Consider the following 23,745-nt stretch of genomic DNA (forward strand, 5'->3'; position numbering starts at 1 on the left):
CTAATGTTGTCAACTCTCTGTCTGGCCTCATGCAGTCATTTCCATCTGTTCTAGCATGTTATGTACACTACGTGTGAGCTCCATATAGAGGGTCACTGAGATGAACATGTTGTTGTACAGGAGAACAGATGGTGTGAACTACACAACACTGCATGATGTGTGCACGTCATCAGCATATCATTCAAGAGACTGCAAACCCAAGTAGGAGAAACATGGGTTTGTTGATATTTTTGTTAAAAAAAAAAAAAAAGCTCTGTGGCAATGAGTCATATATCATTTTAAAAAAAACTCTTTATTTTACCTTAATCTTTCAATACTTGTACGACAAATCATTTTAGGTTGAACAGTATAACTCAGTATGTGGGTTTTACAACTGACAAACAGCTGCTTGGTTGAACAGCTCACAGCATTGTTGCCTTGCAGCAAGAAGGTTCTGGTCAAATTCTGACCAAGGATTTTTTTTTGTGTTCTCCCAGTGCATGCATGGGTTTTCTCAAGGTACTCTGGCTTCCTCCCATCGTCCAATAACAGGACTTTTAGCTTAATTGGTGTCTCAGGTGTCCATGATTGTATATCTTTGCATGTCTCTATGTAACCCTGCAATAGACAGGTGACCTGTCAAGATTATATCCTGCCTTTCACCCATAGACTGTTGGAATAGGCACCAACCTGTGACCCTGACGGATAAGCAGAATAAAGTGGATGGTTGGGGTTGAGGCAAAACAGCAAGCAGTTAGCCTCTGCCAGTTCTTTAATATTTAGACATGGTATTGCTCTTGGTTGATGAATATTATTTCTATATATCTCTGTATTAACAGTGGCTCCATTTATTGTAAATATTGTTTGGGAGAATTTGTCAAGTTTTCGACATGTACAAACCTACATACCACAATCTGCAGCATAACCCATAATTGCATTGTCCTGACAACTTTAGCACCATACCACAGGAAAGGAACAGACTATACAACAGTAGGATTTATTGTTAAGAAGTATTGTTACAAAAAATAATCTCCCAAACACTAATTACCCTACACTTTGTATTAATCATATGAAATTCCCCATCTTTAACCCTAAGGCCCTTTCCCTTTGAAGTTTGTTGCACTAAGTCTCAGTGTTATAACTCAAAGCAGAGAGATCACCCTTCTTGTTTACTTTTTAGGAACTGTATTAGACTCATTACAGAGGAGATAAACCAATGCATTGTTCTCTAGAAAGGATTTGAAAAGAAAATGATTGCTTGGATTAACACTGTATTTGGTGCATGTCGTTCAAAACACTATGGCCCATTAAGAACACATCATCTTTTGTTTGTGTTGAGGGGATACACATTCCATCATTATGGTTAGAAATTGTCTGTGAAGTTAAACCAATGTAGTGTGGATAATATCATTATAAAGGGCCAAAGGGAAAATTGATTCTTTGTCTCACAGTGTACTAAGAAAAGTGATGGTGTTGTGCCTGAAAGCACTAAAATGCATGACGCTACTTTAAGTTCAGTCAAAAAGCTTTGCAATGCCAATATGTTAATCAAGTTTAATATCACTTTAGGGCATTTTGACTTTAACCCCTGTCGAATCATCAAAATGGTTAGGACAACAGAATATAACACTTAAATGAGGGAGATGGGTGAAACTTTATTGGTTAGCAAAATGGTTATAAGAAATAACTTCCTAAACGCAATGTAGTTCAGAAATGCGTGAGTGCGTCTTCCAGAAAAATGTAAATCTGCACAATTATTCAATATAAGGCTACGAATTCCCATGCTTATTTGAATGAACATGCAGGTGTTTTCCATAGAAATGGCCTTGAAGATGAAGACATGTTTTTTAAAGGTTTGCCAATTGAGGTCTGCTGACTCAGAGCTTAGCAGCAGAATTAAATGACCAGCAGAAAGCCAAGCAGTGGGAAATGAATAACAAGAGCTGTAAATGCCGTGGTTGCATTATTAAAGAAGTAAATATAAAAGTAGAAAATAACATAAAAAGAAAAGCATTTGATCAGAAAATCAAATGGCAAAAGGTGCAACATATGATGTATATGATTAATATGAGTTAAACATCAACCAGCATGATGTTCTGCTAAATTTCCTTTTAACAGACATACATACACACATGTACTGTCGCTACCACCAGACCACGTCTGCCACTACTTACTCATACTCCCCATCTCTCACAACACACAAACAGATATATAAAATGTTGAAGGCAAAACTCAATTTAAACGACAGACAAAAATCCTAACATTCCTCATAATAACAAAGCAGAGGAGCTACTGTATGATGGATTGAAATAAATGCAAGTCTTACAGTTAGAGGAGTTTTGCTGAACTATCCATTTTCTGTTCCAGATGTTATTTCAATAGTATCTTGATTTCTGACTGTTCTTCTTTTTTTTTTTTTTAGGAAATTATTATTCGGGATGGATGACATGCCATTGACTGAGAGAATTAAACTGTAATTTCTAATTGTGAAATTGCATAACATATAATGTTGTAGCCAAATAAAATAGACAATTGCTTATAAGAAAAACAAATATGGTCATGTAGTGAAAAAAAAAAAGGTTTTGATGACAGCTGACTGATTGCGCATCCAATGACTCAGAGTCATCAGATGACATGAGTCTGTGTTGTACTGGAAGTGAACAGAGTGTATAGAGTAAAAAAAGTATACAGAGTAAAACAGAATGATGAAAGCACTGTCCCCTGTGGTGCTCCTGTGCTGCCGATTACTTAGGCCAAGTTCCAGTACACCCCATATCTCAACTTTTAAGCCCTACCCTTAATTTTTGTGCCTTCCTTTTAGGGTAGTGATGTTCCAATTCCACTTTGCATGTAGGGGTAGTGGACATAACAAGGGGTGGGGGGGTATGAATCAAGCCCTTAAAAACAATGGAAGTCAGATGCTGACTTGCCAAGAAAGGACAAGAGTCAATGTAGAAACATTAAGGAAAGGGACTTTTTGGAGCAACTCATGGTTATTTATTTATTTATTTATTTTTTTTGTCTTTTAAAAGCCAAACAAAGCCATTGACCTTGGTATTCTCAGTCCCCCTGATTCAACAATGTTGGTCACTATCTTCCATTTCGCATTTAAAAAAGCTTTGTCTCTTCTCTTCTCTAATGTCATATGTACTGTATGTGCATATGGAACATTGTTATCTACACAGAAGTTTATGTAGTCAGTCAAACTCAATTGTTGCATAGAAGTTCTTTCTATCTGGCTGACCCATTTCATTACTGTCTTTGGCATAAAACCAACCTTGCAGGGTTTCTTCAGCTTCCTGTGAACATTTTCTTACAGTTCTTTTTACTTGCGGGTCATCGTCGAGTAAATTTAAAGGTTTTGGTTTTGACTTGGCAAGCCTTGTGTGGATAGGAACCGATTTATATCACTGAACCTTTACATCCCTTTACTGCCACCTTTACAGCCTTATGGTCCTATGATCAAGACCTGCAGATTCTGCCCTGTGCAAAATTAAAAACTAAAAGAGATAGGGCCTTTTTTTCTTCTGTTGCCCCAAGACTTTGCTCTCATCAGCAATCTCATTAGCTTCTAGGAAATCTAAAAACTTGTTGTTTTTAATCTGCTTTTGCTTAACTATACATTTGCTGGATTTATTTTGTTTGTCAAAGCATTTTGTGCTTTATTTTGAAAGGTGTTTTAGAAATAAAACTTTGCTGGGTTCCTTGTTGGGTTCACTGTAGTTTACCACGTGGATATAAGAGGAAGATCATCAGACCACCATAACTCTGGTTTAAACACTGTTGCATCTAAAAACAACCATCCCTATAAAAGTGAATTCGACATTGTGCTGCATTCTTTTGAGGGTTGATAGTTAAATATTTAAATATTCAAACAAAGCAACCAATCACATTAAATATAAGGGAGACAATTTAGTTTAAATGATTAACACATAATAATTTTCACCTACAATAGCTGCAGATCCTAAGCAGAATGTGACACTTTGGTCAGAAATATTTTTGCAGCTGCTGTTCACACATGGACTTATCAGCAGGATATTCTGTGCTGAAAGGGTGGTCTCACGGCTTGAATTTGGAACATCTGGGAAGAGTACAAAGAATGCTGTACAGGATGTAGCAAGTGTGTTATGGACATCCCGGGCATATAGAGATCAAAACAGCGTTATTGTTGATAACAAAACTTGATGGACCTAAATATGTACACATCAGCAGGATGCTATTGCAATATAAAACTTGCAGGAGAGAGAGACACGTATCAACATTGCCTTGATACAGAAAATAAAACCCAAAACGATAGCAGTAATACATTCAAACTGAGTGGGAAATACAATATTTTGCTAAATGTTTCAACCAAATCATATAATTCAGGTATTCAAATCCCTTTAATGACTGTGTGTCTTAAATCTAGCACCTGTTTTTGCAAGAAAAAATGGGTCATTCTCACAAGCTCGGAGAATTTCATTGTAGTAACCTTGAAAGGATGCTACATGTGTAGTTAGGCTAGCTGTAAATTGTACTCGTTACTAAATACCTAATAGGCTTTTTTTAGTAGTGCTCTAATAGACCTCTCTACCCTGCTGGCCTCTGGGAAGAGACTTCGAAGCATCCGATGCAGGTCCAGCAGATTCCAGGACAGCTTCTTCTCCATTGCCATTAGACTGCTAAATGTTGAATAAAATCGGGTTTAAAAAAAAAAAGTGCTGAATGTTGGAAACTGTTAATTATATACCAGTGTATTTACATTTAATCTCAGTGTTTACTTTTTTCCCCCCACTTTTATTTTTATTGTTTTTGACAAATGGTCTCAGCCCTCTGAGCATCAGCAAGGTACAAAACCAAAACGAAATGAACACTCGGAGCAAAGCAACAACCGGTTGTCGTGATAAAAAAAGTCAGTCAGTTTCAGAGGCTAATTTCTATGTTATCCATTTTTCCCATTTTTCTTTGAATTGAGCTTTTTTCAGTCTTAAAATGAAATTCTTTCTTTTCATAGTTAATATTTCCTCCACGATGTCAATCCACTGAGTATGGTTATGGATTTCCTGCCAACTTACAGTAATATCTTAACCAAATACTGATCATACTTCTCACATTAGACAGAAGGCCAAGATACATTGTGGTAAAATTAAATGGAAAAGAATACAAAAGTACTTTGCACAGAGTAAGGTGGATAGAAGAACTGAAAGGTTTTCACCATGTTTACATTTTATCTCTGCTGCCTACTTTTTATCACTGCTGCACAAAAATGGAAATTTCTTGAGAGCTCTACTAAACCAAATTCCCTTTTGTATACACTCTGTGTATACAAAATGACAATAAATAAATCAGCCACATTGTGCTGGGAAATGTAGAGCAGTGCGGGCTCAGAGAATGTACTGGTACATAATGTGCAGGGGCAACCAACAATCTGCATGCATCCTACAGATTAGCTGAAGTGCGGTCAGTAAAGCCTCATGGAATGGGTTTCCTTGACGAGCAACTGGATTGAAGCCTTACATTATCACATGAGATCTCTTTTCTGACTGCATTGTGTTATATTTAAACTCTGGTTCGTTAGAAACTATTGACTTAGCACTGCTTTTCAGGAGCAGGGCATACCCAGCACATTTACCTGAAAAATAAATAAATCAATGCTTTAAATTTTTAGTTTTCATACCTCTCAGTTGTTTTTGTTATCAGCCCCCTTCCCCCCAAACACCACATGACATTTAGATCTTGGTTTTTAGGCTAAAACTTGTCATAGTCTTGAAAATTTTCTGTTTGATCGGTCTGATGTTGTTGCACTTTAGTCCAATTATAGACACTAAAAAGGCGTTGAAAACCGGGTTTTCAACCTGTTTGAAACAATCTGAAAATTGCGGCTTATCACCTTTCACTTTTCAACCAAATGCACACGTCGTTTGGACGTAAATTATGTTGTCTTTTTAATGTCTTTTCAGCCAAAGTTTGGTGGGTGGAATCTTTCTATCTTTCCACTTTGAATTCAAAACACATACTACCATGGAAACAGAACAACATCTAAGAAACATAGTGTCTATTTCTGTAAAGGAGGATGTAATAGGTCAGACCTTCCCATTCAAGAGTAAAAACAAAGTTAGTGGCTTAGCAACAACTGTAAAAGATTTGGGAAGGAATCTCTGGGTGAAAACTAATTGGACTGTTTAATACTTGTGAGTATTCAGCGAAGCCGGGCTGGAAGCCAGCAGTTTTGTTTTCTAAAGGATGGCGACAGTTTTTAACCTCACCGTAATTTGTTCTAACAGCTGCTCTGCTGCACCGCTGTGATTTGAACTCGTAACACAGGGGGCTCTATTAAGCTGATGTACAGCTTTGTTATTACCTCCTAGAGTCTTGGGAATGAGACCGATGGAGGCTGAGTGGGTGCAAGTGACAAATTCTAGTGCAAATACACAAGACAGCATGCAAATAGATCTAAGCTACAGAAAATACCTACCTTAACGTATTTACTGCTACCCCTTATGATAAACTACACTTATAAACGTTTAAGCTGTGAAACAGCTCAATTGAGACAATATTTCCAAGAATTCAAGCCTGATTGCAAAAATAGTTGGTAAAGTTTGAAGCACAACCACTCTGACCAGAGCACAGGAGTTTGGAGATAAAAGAGAATATGCTGCCATCTTAAGGCCGCCTATTGAACTTCCTATGCCGGATTAAACTACTTTATATAAAATTTGATCTGGCTTTTCTCCTTTTTTTTTGTTTTTTTTTTTAATAAGCTGAAAAAAATATCCATGGCCTAATTGATGCTGGGACCTCTAAAGCAGAAAACAAATTGGTAGCCTTAAACTAAAATTCCTTTTTTTTTTGTTTACCCATGTCCTCCACATATTTATATCTGGGAAATAAATAATGAACATATAAAAAAATATGACATATCTGCAGTTTATACTCAAAAGCTCGACATGATAATAATGAATGAGGATTAATTAGGTACTCATTACATGATACCTCAGAACATATGGATTTAAAACCCATGTACACACAGATTCTTGAAATGGAAAAGGTGCGCTATTATTAGGTTTGAGGTGAGGTGTATCCAAAATGGGCCGATAGACCATTTGCAGCCGCTGGACAGATTTTGTGTGCCCAGAATTAAAGAATGATACAAATTTGATCCTGGCAGCTTAAAATGATTAGAAAATGTCTTAATATCTTGGATCTATGTTGATTAACAGATCACTTTCCTGCATAAATAACGACTCCTTTATTAATTTATTTAATGTATGCTTTATTTTTGAGCGGGTAAAAAACTTTATATATTTTGTTGCAATAATTTTTTTAGTTTGCAAGTACCTTTGATTTCATGTAAATTTGTCCTGAAAGAAAATTGAGCAATTAAGCAGCTGCGATGTTAACTGTTAAATAAAGGATACAGTGCTGTTCAAAGGTTTACAAACACCCATTATCTGCTTCAATGTCATTTGCTTCCACCAATTTAATGATATATTTAACCGTTTCTTTGAATGAAATTGTTTTGCGCAATACAGCGTATTGTAAATATAAGTATTACGTGTACAGTTTTTCTAATTCAGATAGGCTCCACATTTTATATAAAGGCTTAAGTATAGATATTTAAACCCTTGTTACATTTGGATAGATTTCCATTAGGTTACAAAAAAACCTGCTTTCCGAGGGGTCGAAAAATGTACACAATGCTTAACATGATTGAGCTAAGTCTGTGAATAAATGTCTGTCTGAAATAAATGTCTGAACCATTAAAAACACTTTTTTTTCTGTCTTTTCGGGATTAACTTTAATCTTAACTTTAACATTCAAATGTGTTAAAGTTTTAAACGATATTGCTGCAATTTTAGTCCTTGAATTTTAACAGTCAAGTCAGTTTACATGATCATGGAGGAAAAGCTGAAACTGAGATATCCTTTTGACTCTGCGAAGAAATGCCACAATAAATTTAAATGTCAGAATGTTTTTAAACCAAATCCTATATTCATTCTACTCTAAAATAACTTCTAAATAAAAAAGCTTGAAATGAATGATACTTATGCTGATAAGTATAAGTATGAACCTTTGGCAAGTATTTTAAGATAAATGTCTAGAAAAATATATTTTCATTACAAAATACCCATTAAGTCAAATAAACCCTATATGAGTAATGCTGATTTGGTTGTAATTAAAGAGGTGTATAGCAAGAGACAAAAACCACCACTGTTCACAATTTAATTCTGTTTATTTGCTAAACACATAAGGCAAGAAAGGTTTACTGGAAAGAGTTTCCATTTTCAACGGAAGCAAAGTGCATGAGAGGATTAGAGGGTGAGAAGTGTGAAAATACAAGAAGGAAGTCAATCAGTGAAGGAGAGCCACAGAATATTGTCAATAAAACACAGCACATTAAAATAAAAGAATAACAGAGTCTTATCTGAAGTACTAGAGGAAATGTTTGTTTTTTTCAAACACATTTTTCTTAAATGTGACAATTAGAGCATAATATGTGCTCTATATCCTTTCTTTAGCATTAAAATACTATTTTCTGAAGTTTGACATGATACAGATGACAGTAATTAGGGTAAACTACATCAGTTTAACTAGGTTTTAGTTCTAGATGCTGTATATCATGCAGGTGTGATGGAATAATAATATGTTAATAATAGGATTTTATAACAGAAAATAAATATTCCAGATCATTTTGTCTTGTTTGGGATGCTCTTTGTAAAAAGTCAAACAAAAATCTCAGAATACCCAAAAGGTACAGCAGTCCCAGCTCTAGAATTATTTTTGCCATATACTGTAAACAAAACAAAACTTTAAATAATAAGCTGTATGTTTTTTGTTTTTTCTCACCCCACTAAGGATCCCCTCCAAAGTCAACCTTAAAAACTTGTACACCAGAGAAAAGGCCCTGATGACTCCACTCAGCAGTCAATGTTGATGCTAGAAAGCAGCTCCTCCAGCGCCTCCAGCTTCTGATTTGCTTCCTCAATGGCGCTGTATGTCTGCACGTTGCTGGCGATGTGGAAGCGGATGTCATCTACCAGAGGAACTGAGTCTGTCTCCTGACGCTCCTCCAGGGACGCAGCATCCTCTTTTATCATCTCGGCAAACTCGGCTTGCTCCACCAGCTGTATAGGACAAGTTTCACAGGTAGAGGGGAGTAAATCAGGAGGACAGACCGAGCAGGAATGACTAGACACAGCACAGATTTTTTTTTTAAACTCTTTTAAGGCTTTCCATCCCAACATTAAATATAGAATTCACCCTTAGATATAAGTATTTTGTGTGGCGTAGGGTATTTCTGTCTTATGCTATGTCGGATGAAACATAAGAAATAAAAAACAGGAAGTAAATGTTTCACGCTTCACTTCATCATCTCCACATATTGACAGTTTATTTTTAAACACTGCTAAAAAAAATATTCACACTTGTTTATAGACCGTTTTGCATAATTTGTTAAACCAAAATGAAGTACTTAAACATTAGGATATTAGTCAGACTTAATGCAAGCCCTGTTTAGAAAAACTGATCAGACAAATCCTGCAAACGGCATCAGGATACAAAACATGGAATTAATTTATTAGCAGTTAGCCTGTGTGCTTTGTTTCAAGTTTGTCCTTGTCCCTCACTCTTTCCAACAAGGAGCTAAAACATTTGCGGTTCTCTGTAATTGTATGTTTTGTAAGAATACAGTAATTACTGGTCTACAGCTGTTTTTTTGGAGGGTTTGTCTGTTTCATTTAAGGCGATTAAAGCTTTAACACAGCATGTCATAGGAAACAAACACTGGTTCTGAGGAAAAACAATTATTTAAAGTGCAAAATAAACATGGGAATTAGAATTTCCTAAAACAACACCCTAATTGGTGGTAGCAGCTTTAAACAATTCCATACCTGGATATATTACTTCCAAGTATTCATCACTATAAAACCAATTAAGTAATGGCTTTCAAAATTATCAACTCTTCTATTTTTAACAGGTCTATTTCAGACACATTGGGGTTTAATACAAAACTGACCAAAACTACATTAGGTACAATATATCTCATAAAAATTTGAAGATTAGAAAGAAAATCAAAGGTGCGTTCAAACCGAATGGGTTTTGGCCTTCAAAGCATCTGATTTACATGCACAATCTGTGGGGATGACTCAAGCAGTGTTTGAAATGGTCCTGGGGTTCATCAGAGCTATCGGAGGGGCCCAACCAAGCGTCAGAGCATCCTGGTGTCCCAACGATGGGAGTGTCCCAGCGTTCAACGCTGGAGTTCATAAAATCTGAACTTTTGCAGCTTGATACAGAGCATCAAAGAATCAGAAAAGCTTATCCAGGAGCTTTTGGTAGACCTACAATATATGCAAGCTGCTATCTGCAGAGGTGCATGCATATGAAAAATAAATAAATTTAAGGGGTTGAACTCCACAGTTCTATAGTTAAAGCTGGGAGAAAGGAGTGCTATGTACAAGGGGGAAAAAAAACACCAAACTCTAAAGACTACCACCAAACACTGTTGTCAAGTAATTGTTAATATATGAACATGTTAATTTTTTTGAATATTCCAGTATTACTGCTGCCACTGTCTGTATTAGAGGGAAAAAATGGTAGGGTGGCCAATGGTTGACTAGTTTAAAGTGTATTTTTTGTACAAAACTAAACCGATAAACGGGGATAAACTAAAGGGATAAACGGGTATTGACTATGGGTATGCTGGTCTGATCGGGTATGCTGATCTTATTTTAGTAGGAGCATAATCCTGATGCTATGACTGCACAGAGGGTGTTTTGAGGTGGACTTTCTGGCTTGTAGCTCAAGAGCAGAGCAGACAATCAATCAGAGCACCGAGCATCCAGAGCATTAAAGCGTCAAAGAATCTTGACCAGCGTTTCAGCCAGTGTCCAAGTTTCGCAGTTTAAGCATTTTGCAGGTTCCGTTCATAAGTTAGAACCAGATTGGAAATCTCAGGTTATTGAAGTATGATGACAGGTCACACAAATGTCAGTGAAAAGACAAAGATACAAACCCGCTCAATAATCTTTGCCATAAACTCTGTACACTGATCCTCAAGCCGAGACAGACGAAAAAGCTTTGCCGTCTTCCACATGTGCAGGACATTTTCCTCACAAATAGAGTTGGCTAGAATCTTCCCACATAGACGTTTCAGCCCCGGCAGCAGGTACATGTCAGCCACACACAGAACATCAAACACGCTGTCCATCGTCAGCTGGGTGAGAAAAGGGATCAGTCAGATACCGAGCAATAAAGAACAGAAAAATTGACTATTATTAGAACAAGCATATATGTTGTATGAGGAACCTTATAATGCCAGTGGACAAACCCAACAAGCAACTGTTTGTTTAAACTGCCATCTTGGTAGTATACCTACGTAAATCCTCAGTCACCCTGGTCATGGCTACTGCAAAAAAGGCTTAATTTGGAAGGACACTTTACTTTTTTTGAAGACGTTTCAACACCTTTCTAGGAATCTAATTTGTTTGGCTCACACCAGAGCAATCTGTAGTTGGAGTTAAGACATTAATGAGATGTAATTTTTTGAAGTCAACTATTTGACAGTAAATGCATCAATGTGTCATTTTATGACAATATCATGTCAATAGGGAATACCACCGATTGCAGCAACTGGCTTGGTTATATTGGGTAGGTCTAATCCAGTTTTTATTGCTAACTGTAGTGCGTGCTCTGCTAAACCCATGGAATAAGCCAATAAGGTACCAGTTTGGCATGCAGCACGCATACTGCCATGCAGGCCCACACCTGCCAGGGGGGAGCTCACTGGTTCAGATTAAAACTTCAAAACTTAAAACTTTCTGTTATCAGAACTCTGAGTTACCGGGATGACAATATTCCCTCAATTACAGATGAGAAATGAAAAGAACACAAACATGTCATGAATTCACACAAGGTTATCCAAACTGGGAATTTGTTAAGTCGGAATTTCAGAGAAAAGAGTGAAAATGCATAATTCCAGCAAATTTCAAACCCAACAACACACTCAAACAAAAACTGGTTCATCCTAAAGACAGAACACCCAAACCAAAGCTGGATTGTGGTTTCCAAATCCCATGACAGAGCCCATGCACAACAAAAGACTCACACCTACCGTACTTGGAATGTGCTGAGGAGGATGGATCTCCTGGATGCTAAAATACATCAACACTCCAACTACAGATTGCTCTGGAACGAGCCAACGGGATTGACAAAAACTCCTGGATAGCTGTTAAAACGTCTTCAAAGAAAATCTAATTGCTTTGTAATTTAACCCTGTTTTGTGTTTGTCAGTATTTAATTAAATCATTTTTTCTTTTCAGTTGCACAATAGAAATACATCTCAACTGTAATTATAGTGTAAAAGTAGATAACAAAAAAAAAGAGGTTTTAATGACTGAATTTTAAAAATATCTCTCTTTATTGTGATTTAATAGTGCTGAATAATCAGTGGTTTGTCCACTCCTCATTGATGTATATGTAGGCTTAAAACTACCAAACTTAAAGACCTGTCCTGACTTTTGCATGCTTGTTTACTTCAGGTTGTTATAGTAATCCTTTTTCCTTTAATACATAGCATTTTTAAAAGAATATTACATGTCATATTATCTCCTGTTTTTCTGATATTATTATTTTTATATATTTTAGTTTTTAACAGAAACAGAACTGTAACAAATATTTCTCAAACCACTTAAAAAGCCTTCTGACAGAAGCAGTGCACAGACCTCTGTATCATCAGTGTAGATGTAATACATGACGTGGATAAAGACTTCCTGGGCGATATTGTGCAACGTTATCACTGGGGTGCTGGGCTGGGACTGCAGCTGCTGGCCCTCGCTGAAGTGGTCTTCCAGTAATGCCTTAAAATAATCACTGCGGCCACAAAAAAAGGCCTGAAAACAGATCATTACAAATCTCGTATTAACAAATTTGGAGCTTGGTGAAATTTGTTTGTAGACTCTGTAATTCATACCTTATGACATAAGAAATCAAAACCCTCTACTCTGAAGCAGATGTCAGGATAAGTTGGGAACAGATCAACTCTGTTAAAGGGAAGTTCCCCAAATCCAACCTGGGGCAAAGAGAGAGCAGTTTCAGTAGTAACAGTTGGTTAGTGTTAAAAGTCTGACAATAACCCCCAGATTCTACATCCTCTGTCTCCGCTCCGCTCACGTAAGTCATGCAGAGCACTTGCACAGTCATGTTAATCAATGAGAACTGCTCTATATCCACTGCTACTCCTCCGCATGTCACCGTCCACATACGTCTAATCCGTCCTTCACCATCAAAATAAAGAGCCAAGCTATTTTGGAAGCTGGCCAGGTCAGGATCCACAATTGCAATCGCACCAAACGGGGAAAGGAAACCTGAGAATATCCAGTTTGTCAAACTAAAATACGGTAACAACATATTGGTAACTAAAAATTAGAGCATAATTCTGATATATTCCCAAAAACTAAGACTGTTTAATTAAATGATTGGATGCAAACTATTAGCACTTCAACATAACAGGAAGCAGATTTCTCATCTTGATCAAAATTATTAAATTTTATACTGAAATGCTTAAAAGTTTCATAAAATCCAGTCACAAATTTCTTCTTATCGCAGGAGGATTGCATAGATGAAGAGATGCAGAGTTTGGAAGTAGAGCACAAACCAAAGTTGTATGATCCTATTTATCCTTATTACAAAGATTCACAAGGAGGACGTGCGGAGGCTTTGCTTTGTGCAGGCGGCCTGGAACGGAGCGGAGCGCGACGGGGTGCTAACGGAGTATGTGGGATTTCGGGGTAAGGTCTAGGTTCTTACCCTTAGTTCAGTGGGCAGAGCACAGTCTGCTAACTGGGCCATCTCCTCTTGGAGCTGACAGGTGTGAGGCTCCAAGCTGAGAACTTTGACACAGGTTCCAGGCTTGTTGGACACTTCAAAATTAAAGGGATAAAAAATAATTGATCAACATCAATTAAAGCTCTAAAGAAAAATAAATAAACTTATATGACAAACTGCCACACAATGTATATGTATAAATCTTCAGTTCTTACCAAATTCATAGACCTGTTTACATTTATTCTCCAGCTCTTCAATAAGGTCTGCCATCTTGCACTGTTTGGCAAGTCGCCTACAGTCCTCCACCAGACTTATATCAATATCCATCCGTCCTGTAACATTGTTAACAGCTGATGTTTTGTTTTTCAGTCATATTTTTTCAGTGGTCCCTGTTCCATTACCTTAGTATTAATGGAATATTTGATACAGTAAAATCATGATTTACTATCTTCTTCTTCATACTGTTTGTTATTCCAAGTTTTAAATTGTTAAAAAAAAAAAACAAGGAGAAGAAGAAAAAAATAAATAACTTCACACCATTTTTTGCAAATGATATTCCTATAGATCCTCTGTTAATTAAAATGTTGGATGTGTCGCTCAGTGGAGGGGGGGGGCTCTTCTCTATTTTACTACTTTAAGGTTATTTATAAAAAAAAAAAACAAAAAAAAAAAACACTCACCAGTATAGAAATATTGCAGAATTGCTGCGAAGGCTGCAGGATTGATCTGAAATTAAAACAGCTTTAGTTTCTGTTAATGTAGACTTCATTCTACTTACATTTAAATTTATTGTTTTTAATTACCAAGGGGTGTTTGAGGGTTATGAGGCTCTTTCCTTTCCATTTTGTTTCAAACATCTCAGTGAAATACTCCGAGCGTGCGCTGAGAACGCATCGGTGAGCCGAAAACATTTGTCCATGAACCAGGAACTTAACGTCACTGTTGTGACCTTGTTCTAACAACCTAATCAGAAAATTGACATTAGTACACTATGTTTTGCCTTGGAAAGCTGTAACAACACACTCTTGTTTCCTTATAAATGGCAGAGAGGTTTCCCATTTACATGTGTAGGAAGTAGTTGAAGTCATTGCGCTGCATGGCACGGACGCTGACACACTTGTATTCCTTGAGCAGGCGTCGGATCGAGTCACTCAGGGAGCCGTACACACATCTTTCACCATCAAACGTGTTGGCTTCACACTTGGCACCTAAAGGTGAACAGAAATAACGAAAAAAAAAGAAATCAAAATAAATAGACTCCAGCGTCACACGTCCTTTAATTATAACAGCCTCACTTTATCCAGTGAAAATTCAATTTTACCACTAGCCAACAGGTACTGGACCAGCTCCTCGTGGCCACAGAGGCAAGCATAATACCTGAAGGAAGAACAGCTCTTTTTCTAGGACCATTCATGGTACAGGGTTTGTGGTAAACAGAAGGTATGCTAATCATATACTCACAAAGGCGTGCTGTCCCATTTATCTCTCACATTGAGGTCCACATCTCTTTGCTCAACAAGGTACCTTATGAGGACAGAAAGATCAGATTATTTAGCACATTCTGATTATTAACAGTTAGCTTAGCCTCTGACAGACTTTGGTTTATTTACGGATAAAACAAACTGATCTCAGATCACAAAACACACATACACATTGCAATACAGTAATGTTATTTTGCAGGGGAATTACTTTTGCAATCTCAAAGAGATACTGATTGCAGGTTTTAATCTGATATGGTATTATATCTTTACATTTTTGTAAAAACACAATAACTGGTAATGGCATCATATTTTATATTTATTGTTCCAGTTGTTCAGCTGAACTGTATCATTTTGTCTGGATTTTCTATTACTTGTTGAAAAGGAAGCCTTTTCCAAATTGCACTTGATAAATATTCCTAAATTATGAATTAATATCTATTGTAACTATTAATCATGTGACACCACAATAATGGCATGCTCAAATATATTTTAGCATAATCGTACTGCATTAGATTAGAGTTTTAAAAATAAAATAGTAACTCAACATCACTCTACAGTCAATCATCTACTTCTTAATGACAAGAAACGGGAAATGGGCAGCGGCGGAGCTAGATGGGGGGCCAGGTGTGGCCATGGCCTCCATATATAAAGAGTAGTGTTGCGCCGATGCCATTTTTTGGCCCCGATACCTGACTGTGCAGTATCGGCCGATACCGATACCACAATAATGTAAAATAATTGCCATCATGGCTTTGTCAAGCTGCTGCCTACCTTTTGGCTCTCAAAATGGTATCTGTGCCCTAGTTATTGGTACTCTCCGATACCGATACCACCATTTTAGGGCAGTATCGGGGCCCCGTCCGATACTGGTATCGGTATCGGTGCAATACTAATAAAGAGTAGACCCCGCATTGACAGTCCCGGCGCAGGAATTATGGCGGCCATCTTACTAAATATATATATACATGTGTGTGTATATGTTTGTATACAACTGTGTGTTTGTATATGGTAGTAAAAAAAAATTACTAACATTTATGAATGGCTGTTATTTGCAACATACATACATCCTGTCTGAATATTTTATATTACTTTTAACCACACTAAGAATATTTAAATGGTATAATAGCTATAGTTTTAAAGTTTTCAGAAAAAAAAACAATGTGAAAATTAGTTCAACATTAAGCGAGTTATAGTTGACTAAAATTAATTCTGTGCCTGGTCAACACATTACACTGAGCAGAGCAGTCGACCGCCCCAAGATGGCGCCCCTAAATCTCGTCAGCCCCTAAGGGCGAGAGCAGTCGATGCGGGCTCTACTCTTTATATATGTCTATGATGGCCACTCTTAGCCAGCCATTGGCCATCCCTATTATTTCTCCCTCTAATACAGACAGTGGCAGCAGTAATACTCTAAAGTGGAATATTCAAAACATTTAAAATTTTCATGTATTAAAAATTGACAACAAAAACACTGTGGTTAATTATGCACATTAAAATACTAACATCAAATATGATAAGTACATAAGTCCTGCTCTTTCCATAACTAGATTTTGTGTTTTATGGGATAAATAGAAAATAATGTGTCTCTGCAAGTCATCTAGGAGTCTTCAGAGAAATCATAGATAAATAACTATTTTCATAAAAAAATTATAAAATAATCAATTTATATAGATGTTCATACTTGTAAAAATCAATTATATCAAGAATGATTGTTGATAAAAGTAGGTAAGTAAAGACAATGGAAAAGATGTTCGCCCCAGAGCTCAAAACCTGAAAGGATTTTATTCACTATACCTTTTATCTAGACAGATGTTTAAATATAAGCATCTATTTCTTAGCAAAGGCTGTAGGAAAGTATAGTTTGTCTTTAATTAGAAAATATGGATGTTTTGCTTGTTACTTTTCCTGTTGGAAGAGTGTAGATTGACCCTGAGGTTTTGGTGCCCTCAGTGGTTATTGCCTGGCCACCCTAATAAACATTTTCTGACTACGCCTCTGGAAATGGGTCAGAATTCTTATTTAGCCTGCAGGCTTGTTACCACTGTGGTATATTGTTGCAAAATACAGAGATAATAATGTGAATTGAATGAATGTCAACTGCTGTTGAATGTATATGTTTTGCAACACCTGTAGACTAAAGTTGCGTAAGCTGGGAAGCTGGGTTATCAGCGCTAATGTTAGCATGCTAGCCTTCCGGGGTTCTGCTTCTGAGCAAAACTAACGGCAGGATGCGAGACAGGACAGGGGGGATGTTTTACCCCACGGCTATGATGGGTAGATATCAATGGGAAGGCTTTAGACGATCCTTTAAAATCAACAGAGGTTCCGTTACCTGACTCTACAAATGTCGCCCTTTCTGCAACTACTAAACAAGTCGTACACATCCATGGACGCCTCGGTGTTCTCGGTCCTCTGTAAGTCATTGAGACGGCCTGTCTGCCGGCAGGAGGCTGTGGGTTAGCTGGGGCCGCAGGTGGAGCACGAAGGTCAAGAGAAAGTTAGCAGCGTCTTGATACGTTTGTTGACAAAACCACCGCAGCCGTCTGTTGTGTTTTGGTCCGATATGTCCAGTCACGTGATCACAGCGGTTACTTCAATTGACGCACAGAAATGTAGGAAATTGAAGACCCGAGACAACAACAAATACAGGCTAAGCTGTTCCAATTTAAAAATATATATATTCAAAGTTTTCTCTCCCACTCGCTCTCTATCTCTATGTCTATCTCTATCTTTCTAATAACTGTAAAAGTACAATTATAACTGTGAAAGGGGGATTCTCGAGCCAGCTTCTATAGCCTGAATGCAGCATATGGAAAATACATGTCTCGAAAAGACGCAAAAAACTGGTCTAAAACAACGAGTATTGTCGTTTTTAAATGTAATTGCATTGAGAAAAAAAGTAAGCATGATTACAACATTATCAATTAGCATTTTAAAAGAAGTTTGTACTGGTGTTCCTTCTCCGTGAGAAGTGATATACATTTGGGTAGATATGAGTTCAGCATACTTGTATCCAAAAACAAAAAAAAACTTTTAATTTAATTTTTGTTAAAGAATATGTCCAAAATATTTCATGCTGATTGCAAATTATGAAAGTCTGTTGGAAAATTAAAGGTTTTACAACAATACAAATTCTCTACATTGATCTGAATTACATCTTTGTAAGGCTTAGGTCAAATCTAAATATCCAGAGGCCACAGTAGAAAAAAAAAAAAAAAAAATACGTTTAAGACCAAGGATAATCTTACCCCTACAGGGTGTGGTAAGGGAGTCAAGTTTAGTTTAGTTTATTAGTTACAGGATTGTACAGAATCTAAAAAAAGAATCCAAAGATTGCACAGATAGACACTAGGTGGTGCTAGAGCACCTGCCCTTTTCATCTCTGGACAGAAAAAGTGCCCTCCTGAAATCTTTTTGTTTTTCGTCTTTTGCCCAAAATACATTTTATTAATTTAAAGCTTCCAGGTAACCAAACAAGTGTATTTACCTCCTTCACCAACCGGTTAGTTTATAGCATAACATCTTTAATGGTCTCTACCAGGCGGCAAGGAAGGGTTTAAAATCCAAGTAATGAAAAGCATCTCACTGATTAAATTATTGATTTGCTGTTTTTACGGCAAATCTAAAAACACATGAGACAAATAGACATCTATTTGACTCATGTCTTTTTATGACAACTACACAGCACATGCTACCTTTTGTCTGTTAAACGTTTCATATAAAAGCAAATATAAGGCCAAATTAACACAATTTGAAAAAAAGAACTTTAATAAAGAGTTTTGAACTGTAAAATTAGATTATTACATAGCATGCCCTTGAGATAAGATAATAGAGTTGGTTTATATCATATTTTAAATGTTAATCTGGTGGGGTGCTCAGTGGGTAGCACTGCTGCCTTGCAGCAAGAAGGTTCTGGGTTCAATTCCTGGCCCGGGGTCTTTCTGCATGGAGTTTGCATGTTCTCCCTGAGCATGTGTGGGTTCTCTCTGGGTACTCTGGCTTCCTTCCAGAGTCATGTTTTTGGACTGTTAGGTTCATTGGCTTCTCTAAATTGTCCTTAGGTGTGAGTGTGTGCATGAATGGTTGTTTGTCCTGTTTGTCTCTGTGTTGCCCTGTTGACCTGTCCAGGGTGTAATCCACCTCTTACCCGTAGAAAGTTGGCGATAGGCACCGGCAACCCTGCTTGGGATAAACGTGACGGAAAATTGATAGGGATGGATAATTGTAGATCTTAGTTCATCTGTAAATTGTGATATATATATACCCACTCAAATCAAGAGAAAATAAACTCAAAGATGTTCTGGAATCATGGGCTTTGCATTCGACTTCTCTATTTCTATGTATATTGAAAAACTGCCTGACGAACTTTGAGCAAGTGACATATTTATGGAAGATATTTATGACTGCAAGAATAAGGCAATTATGACCAAGGCCATCCACCCTGAGGGTCTTAGTTATTCATATAAACTTGATACAGGGGATGGAGACATCAAATTTTTCACTACATTTCCAGAAGAAGACTGTTGAAGAAATTAGATCATCACATATTTAAAGACTTATGATAGCAAATACATATAAACTAAAAGAAAATGTGTTGCACAGCCTATCTGTTCCCTGCAGCTGTTAATTCAGAGTGGTAAGTTCATGTAAATCATCTTTCTTCCTTTCTATCTTTTTTGTGCCCTGGCCTTCAATTGTGTTCTTCTTTCCCATAATTAAAAAATAAAGTGAAAAAAATATCGATCTAATCTATTCAGCATTTCTACCTATGGACTGCGGAAGACCGTTTAACATCAGCATCAGGCGGTGTTTGGCTGCTCCATGCGATATTTAAGGTGCCCTTTTTTCACCCTGAGCACCTGCCCCCAAAGATTTCTGTGGACGCCACTGCCAGATCACCATGATAAATGTGGGTAATGCCAGCAGTAACATTTCTAAATGACATAAAGATTATGATGATATGGTCATGCATGAAATAGATGTTACATTTTTATATTTTAAATCACACCAAAATATATAGAGTTAAAGAGTTGAAGAAATTATTTCACAAAATTATGCTAGGCAGAGTCATTTCAGCCTCAGAGATTTGGAGCTCATCACCCAAAGATAAATAGGAAATGATACAAGTCAAGGCACGCATAAAGCTGATCAGCAATTATAAGAAACATGTAGTCATGGAAAAGAAGTCTATTTATTATTGTAACGCATAATAATTTTGGCACATTACATATTTTGTTAAACATAAGTTTAAAATATGAAATACCTTGTGTTTATTTTTGTCTTTTTGGAGAGGCTTGTGTCATTTGCGATGAAAAAAAAGAATTTAAAAATTTTGGTTTATTACAAATTATTACAAATTTGCCAGAGGTCAGGAAAAGTTTGAGAATGATATGGTTTAATCGACTTTATTTCAAATATACCCTGAAAAGCAAAACTGTGAAGCCAGGTTAACATTGTTTCTAAAGCACTGCAAACAGGAAGTACTGACAATAGCAGAGAACGTCAATTAGACAATTAAACAGATCAAAACACATAAAAAAGGCCATTTAAAATTATCTGCTAAAAGCTGTTTGAAATATAGACAAAATTAAGTTGTGTTTTAAATTGGACATTGTGTCGGCATCTGTCATTTAGAACACACAAATAACAAGAAACTTCTTGCAAACTCTACACTGGTGACCCTAACATTTGAACTATTTCAGAATAGTAAACTTTGTCTGGTGATGCGGTGACAGCGACAGCTATGAGACATAAAACGTGATATTTTTTAATCTTGTGGTTACTTCTTTCATTAACTGGAGGCAAGAATCTTTTTTAAATATGTGATCTGAAGCTGAAGCTTTTCTCTCTCCAGCAAGAGGGTGTCTCTCTGCAGGGTCATCACTTCCTCCTGCAAACTCCCTAAACAGCAAGATGAGGTGGAAACAAAAACAATTTAGAAAATAATTTAGAAAATATCCTAATCACTGGAAAAAAAACAAAAAAAAAACATTTTATTTTCAAATGTTTCAAAATGCACTGACATGCTGCTGTAAAAAAACAAATGAAAAGGAACCACAAAATGTGTAAGGCAATTAAATTGGTTCCTGGAAAGGTTACACAGCAGGACTGGCAGCTTTCCAGCAGTTAAAAAGGATTGTGACACCATCCAAATTTGTTTCTTTTTAATTTCTTCATAACTGCCTGTATCTATAAACAGGCTGATTGAGAAATAGAACAATCTTCAGGGGGGAAGAAATCTATCCATCAGAACAAATAGATGGGCAGATAGGCATTTAGAACAATTTATTTTATCTGCTCAGTTTTTGTTTTCTTTAAAGGAAAAGTGTGGTCAGCAAGGAATAATCAGTGGATCATTATCTATACCTAAATCTAATACATTTGTGGTGATTAAATTAATTTCACATAAATCAGTAAAAAAATAATTTTTGTTGCGATCACTGAGTCCGGGACCGGCCATTTTTTCCCAAATATAGTAAAACCTCACCCCTGACATCTTCCAGCAGTGACGTCACGGTGCAATAAGCCGAGCGCCATTCTACCTGCTTTACAAGCAAAATCAACAGGAACTACTGGACACGCCTGCAATCAACAACAATTATTTAAGATTCACCAAATTCACGAGAGCCATAGTTAAACTGTCAATGCCCACGTGCATGGCAGTTGAGTGTTGTAACACGTCGGGTAAAGTGAACATTTTTTTTGTTATTTAACATTTACGATCCTTGATCCTGCAAGGACGGGTTCATCGTTGGATTGCCAACTTGAAGAGGGAGGATTTGCCATCGAACTTCTGTGCCAGAGAAACATTTTGAAGAAGAATGTTTTCACGATGACTTGGATAATAGCGCGTAGTGACAAACACCAGATAGAGCACTGAGACTTGCTCAACAGCCGATACTGCACCATAACGTCACAAACCTGTGGGTGGCAGTAGCATTCTTTGACAAACATGGATGTCTCCAGTAAAACACATTCAAATGAAATTACTCCTAATTAAAAACACTTATCATTTATCGAACAGTATGTAATAATTTCATATATAGAGTAATTTCAGAAGTTTGAATTCTGAATATGACTGGACTATTCCTTTAAAACTCATTCATTTCCACAAAAAGATTTTGTGGCATTCCAGGGATAGGCAGTGACACTTTATCAAATGCAAATGAAATATTTTAAAGGCATTTCTTATTGTAGCAGCGGCTACTAGTTTCCTTTTTCTTTAATTTCTGTGAAATTTGAACTGAGGTTCCAAAAAAGTTTCTTAAAAAAACAATCCACTGGACTTGGTTTCCAAGTTTAAAGACGTTTTGCTTCCCATCCAGGAAACTTTTTAAATTCTAAAGTGGACCAAAAACAAATTCTTGTTTTGGCTTAGAAAACATGCAAATTGAGACGGACGAATGGGTCTGCCGCCTTAGGAATGGGCAGTCGTTTGGGTTCTTTTTTCTTTGAGGTGTTTTCCATGTTAAAGTCTAAGTTGCAAACATAATTATCTTCTACATTTTTTTTCTCGTATATAATTTTTTTGATTGAAATAATTTCTTGGTAGACATGATTCCTATTTTTGTGTGGGAGGCCTCATGGTAACACCGTCTTGATAATTTGATATTCTTTGGATACAAACAGGCTGTGCTGCACATAACATTTCGTGCCACACAGTTTCTCAATAGTCAAGATTATTTCTTTTATTATTGTTCTGCTCCATATTTGTGTTTTAAGACATATGCAGAATTTAAAAAAACTATTCATTAAAGTCACTTTGGATCAGTATTGTACAGCTTCAGTGTGCTCAGGCCAGTGTCACGTGTCCCTGCTCTAATGAACCAAATGAAATGGTTTGTAACATTCGTCACATCATATCTACCCTAAAACAGACACCACAGGCTTAGACAATCACACAACAATGACCTACATCAGTTGCTAAACCCTTCAAAGCAACAATGCTTGACATCTTAAACCATACGCTTTAAAAAAGAAAGGTATGAACAGGATTAAAACTTTGAATTCCAAGGTAAAAAACACTCCTACATTCCATGCATATTTGAAATACAGCCTCACCCTTAAGCACAACTGTAGGTGTTCAAAGGAAGCAAACAGCAAGTAAACATTCAGTCCACCTCAAACAGATTCCTTTACACCTAACAATTGGAGTAAATCACATTCTAACTCTTACCTGCGGCAGCTTTGCTTAATGATGAGTTTATGATTTTTGGGGTTTTAGATGCCATCCAGAAAGGTGTCGCACTGATTAATTCCACCTCGACTGGGTAGTGATCACTGATCCTGAGGGCCTGTTGTATGGAATAAGCACTAAGTTAGTAAATTATGGAAAACTCTGATGTAACCATAGAATGATATCTCACCATTTTTTCTGTCAAATCAAACTCTTTCTGAAAATTGAATGGCTTGGCAGAGTTTGGCACTATGGTTGCTAGCAGGTTGTCTCCATATGCAAGAATCCTGTGCAAGAAAAAGTAAT

General features: G+C 36.8%; 2 protein-coding genes across 3 annotated transcripts in view; both read right to left on the reverse strand.

Annotated features, from left to right (window-relative positions):
• Positions 1 to 8,179: 8,179 nt before the first annotated feature.
• On the reverse strand, positions 8,180 to 17,844 carry abtb1 (ankyrin repeat and BTB (POZ) domain containing 1). 2 transcript variants are annotated; one of them, XM_015383771.1, is made up of 12 exons: positions 17,596 to 17,844; positions 15,244 to 15,306; positions 15,104 to 15,159; positions 14,846 to 14,990; positions 14,586 to 14,745; positions 14,463 to 14,508; positions 13,998 to 14,114; positions 13,765 to 13,877; positions 12,929 to 13,027; positions 12,681 to 12,848; positions 10,973 to 11,173; positions 8,180 to 9,083 (listed from the first exon to the last, which is right to left on the reverse strand). In XM_015383771.1, exons 1-12 carry the CDS (start codon positions 17,649 to 17,651, stop codon positions 8,877 to 8,879), a joined length of 1,431 nt encoding a protein of 476 aa, XP_015239257.1. In that variant the 5' UTR covers positions 17,652 to 17,844; the 3' UTR covers positions 8,180 to 8,876. The 2 variants fall into 2 exon arrangements, with proteins under 2 accessions (XP_015239257.1, XP_015239258.1); XM_015383772.1 differs by lacking the exons at positions 15,244 to 15,306; positions 17,596 to 17,844 and having other exon boundaries at positions 15,078 to 15,159.
• Positions 17,845 to 20,451: 2,607 nt separating this feature from the next.
• The window catches only part of LOC107090382 (deoxyribonuclease-1-like), a 6,855-nt gene continuing 3,561 nt past the window's right edge, over positions 20,452 to 23,745 (reverse strand). Inside the window, exons 8-10 of the mRNA XM_015383717.1 lie at positions 23,630 to 23,726; positions 23,440 to 23,557; positions 20,452 to 21,164 (exon numbers count right to left, since the gene is read on the reverse strand). Coding sequence (XP_015239203.1) covers positions 21,055 to 21,164; positions 23,440 to 23,557; positions 23,630 to 23,726 — 325 coding nt within the window. The 3' untranslated portion in view covers positions 20,452 to 21,054. The remainder of the gene's footprint in view (positions 21,165 to 23,439; positions 23,558 to 23,629; positions 23,727 to 23,745) is intronic.

Source organism: Cyprinodon variegatus, unplaced genomic scaffold, assembly GCF_000732505.1.
Source record: "Cyprinodon variegatus isolate N-32 unplaced genomic scaffold, C_variegatus-1.0 Scaffold293, whole genome shotgun sequence".
Classification (NCBI taxonomy): Eukaryota; Metazoa; Chordata; class Actinopteri; order Cyprinodontiformes; family Cyprinodontidae; genus Cyprinodon; species Cyprinodon variegatus.

What these genes read in the sequence shown, in the direction of transcription:
- abtb1 (XM_015383771.1), bottom strand. Translation starts at nt 17,651, where the DNA reads ATGGATGTGTACGACTTGTTTAGTAGTTGCAGAAAGGGCGACATTTGT. An exon ending in AAATGGGACAGCACGCCTTT is followed by an intron (nt 15,160 to 15,243) that starts GTGAGTATATGA and finishes TTCTTCCTTCAG; the next exon opens with GTATTATGCTTGCCTCTGTG. An exon ending in CCAGTACCTGTTGGCTAGTG is followed by an intron (nt 14,991 to 15,103) that starts GTAAAATTGAAT and finishes GTTCACCTTTAG; the next exon opens with GTGCCAAGTGTGAAGCCAAC.